General features: G+C 57.8%; 1 protein-coding gene across 1 annotated transcript in view; it reads right to left on the reverse strand.

Annotated features, from left to right (window-relative positions):
• The window catches only part of LRFN1 (leucine rich repeat and fibronectin type III domain containing 1), a 15,509-nt gene that overhangs the window by 3,736 nt on the left and 10,275 nt on the right, over window positions 1-1,498 (reverse strand). Inside the window, exon 4 of the mRNA XM_015569269.1 lies at window positions 4-820. Coding sequence (XP_015424755.1) covers window positions 4-820 — 817 coding nt within the window. The remainder of the gene's footprint in view (window positions 1-3; window positions 821-1,498) is intronic.

Here is a 1,498-nt window from a genome sequence, read left to right on the forward strand (position 1 = left end):
GGCCACGCCCCCTCCAGCCACGTCCAGGTGCGGGGTGGACCGGTGGCGCTTTGTCCGCCGGGCGCGGCGCGGGTAACTGTGGCTCTGGAAGAGCACCCCATAGTCCCCGTCAAACGAGTAACGCTGCTGTGGCCGAGGCCGTGCGGGTGCCCCCCCAGGAACCAGAGCTAGAGTGGAGGGCGCTGAAGCTGGCGGCCTCAAGGCCCCAGAACGGCTCCTCCGAGGACCCACAGCGGCTCGAGACTCCTCCCCAGAGGTTTCCTCCGATGGCAGGAGACACAGCGAGGTGGCCGAGCCACCCAGGGAGCGTCCAAAGACTGCCTCTGGGTCTGCGGAAGCTGCGGTCTCTACCACCGTGGTCTTTGCTTCCACCGCCAGGGCTCCCGCCGCCAGGGACGCCTCCTCGCGTAATGCCACGTAGCATTCTGGCGCTGGCGGTGGGGCCTGCGGCGCGCCTGCACCATTGGTTTGCGAGCACACGTGGCTGACCCGCGGGGGTGACCTAGAGGCGCCCTTGACACGACGGCCATCTCCGTCGCCATAGACCTTGTAGCGGATCATGAGCAGAACGATGAAGACGAGGACCGAGGCAACGATGACGCCGCCGATGGCAATGATCATGGTGCCGCCCAAGAAGTGTGCCCTCAGCGGGCGGCAGGGCGCGGGATCCCCAGCCGTGGTAAACTGCACGCAGCCCACCACTCGCGTGGCTGGCAGCGCTGTGGCACCATCGTCGTAGACCGCCAGCACGCACAGATCATAGGCGCGGCCCGCCGCCAGATCATTCACCAGGAAGGTCTGGCTGGTGGAGGGGATCATCCTGTGGGAAGGGGCAGGATCAGCGCGGAGTTAGCTCTACTCTGAACCAAGCCGTTTCATTTGTATGTCCCACCCACAGTGACCAGTGGGAATCAAACCTTGCGTTCCTACCAGTATCTCACCCTTTACCAGGACAACAGCAGCCATTCAAGCAACAAATTTCTAACTTCTCTGGATCCCTGCTACAGGCCACGCCTTTCATCTGCATGCCCTGCCCTCAGACCAACCCCGTCTTATTGCCTAGTTAGAATACTATCTGTCAATCATATTCCCTCATCTACATATCCCAGTTCTTGAATGAGAGGAGTGCTATAGCTTTTATGCTCTACCCTAAAGGGAAACGCCCTCTAGCAGTGTCTCACCATATTAGGATAGCAACAACTGCCATTCAAGGTCTCTTATGTACATATTTTCATTCTTTGAGGGGCCCCATTACTACAAGCCCCACCCTCTACCAGCATGCCCCACCCTCACAAGTGGTCAACTCACACCCCCTGTCTTTATGACTTTAGAAAGGAAGGGAGAGAGGAGGAGGGGCGGGAGAGAAAGAAAAGCATTGATTTTTGTTGTTTCACTTATTTCTGAATTCCTTGCTTGATTATTGTATGTGCCCTGACTGGGGATTGAACCTGCAACCTTGACTATCCAACCAACTGAGCCTCTAGTTCTTTAAATATAT

Source organism: Myotis davidii, unplaced genomic scaffold (assembly GCF_000327345.1).
Source record: "Myotis davidii unplaced genomic scaffold, ASM32734v1 scaffold825, whole genome shotgun sequence".
Taxonomy (NCBI): Eukaryota; Metazoa; Chordata; class Mammalia; order Chiroptera; family Vespertilionidae; genus Myotis; species Myotis davidii.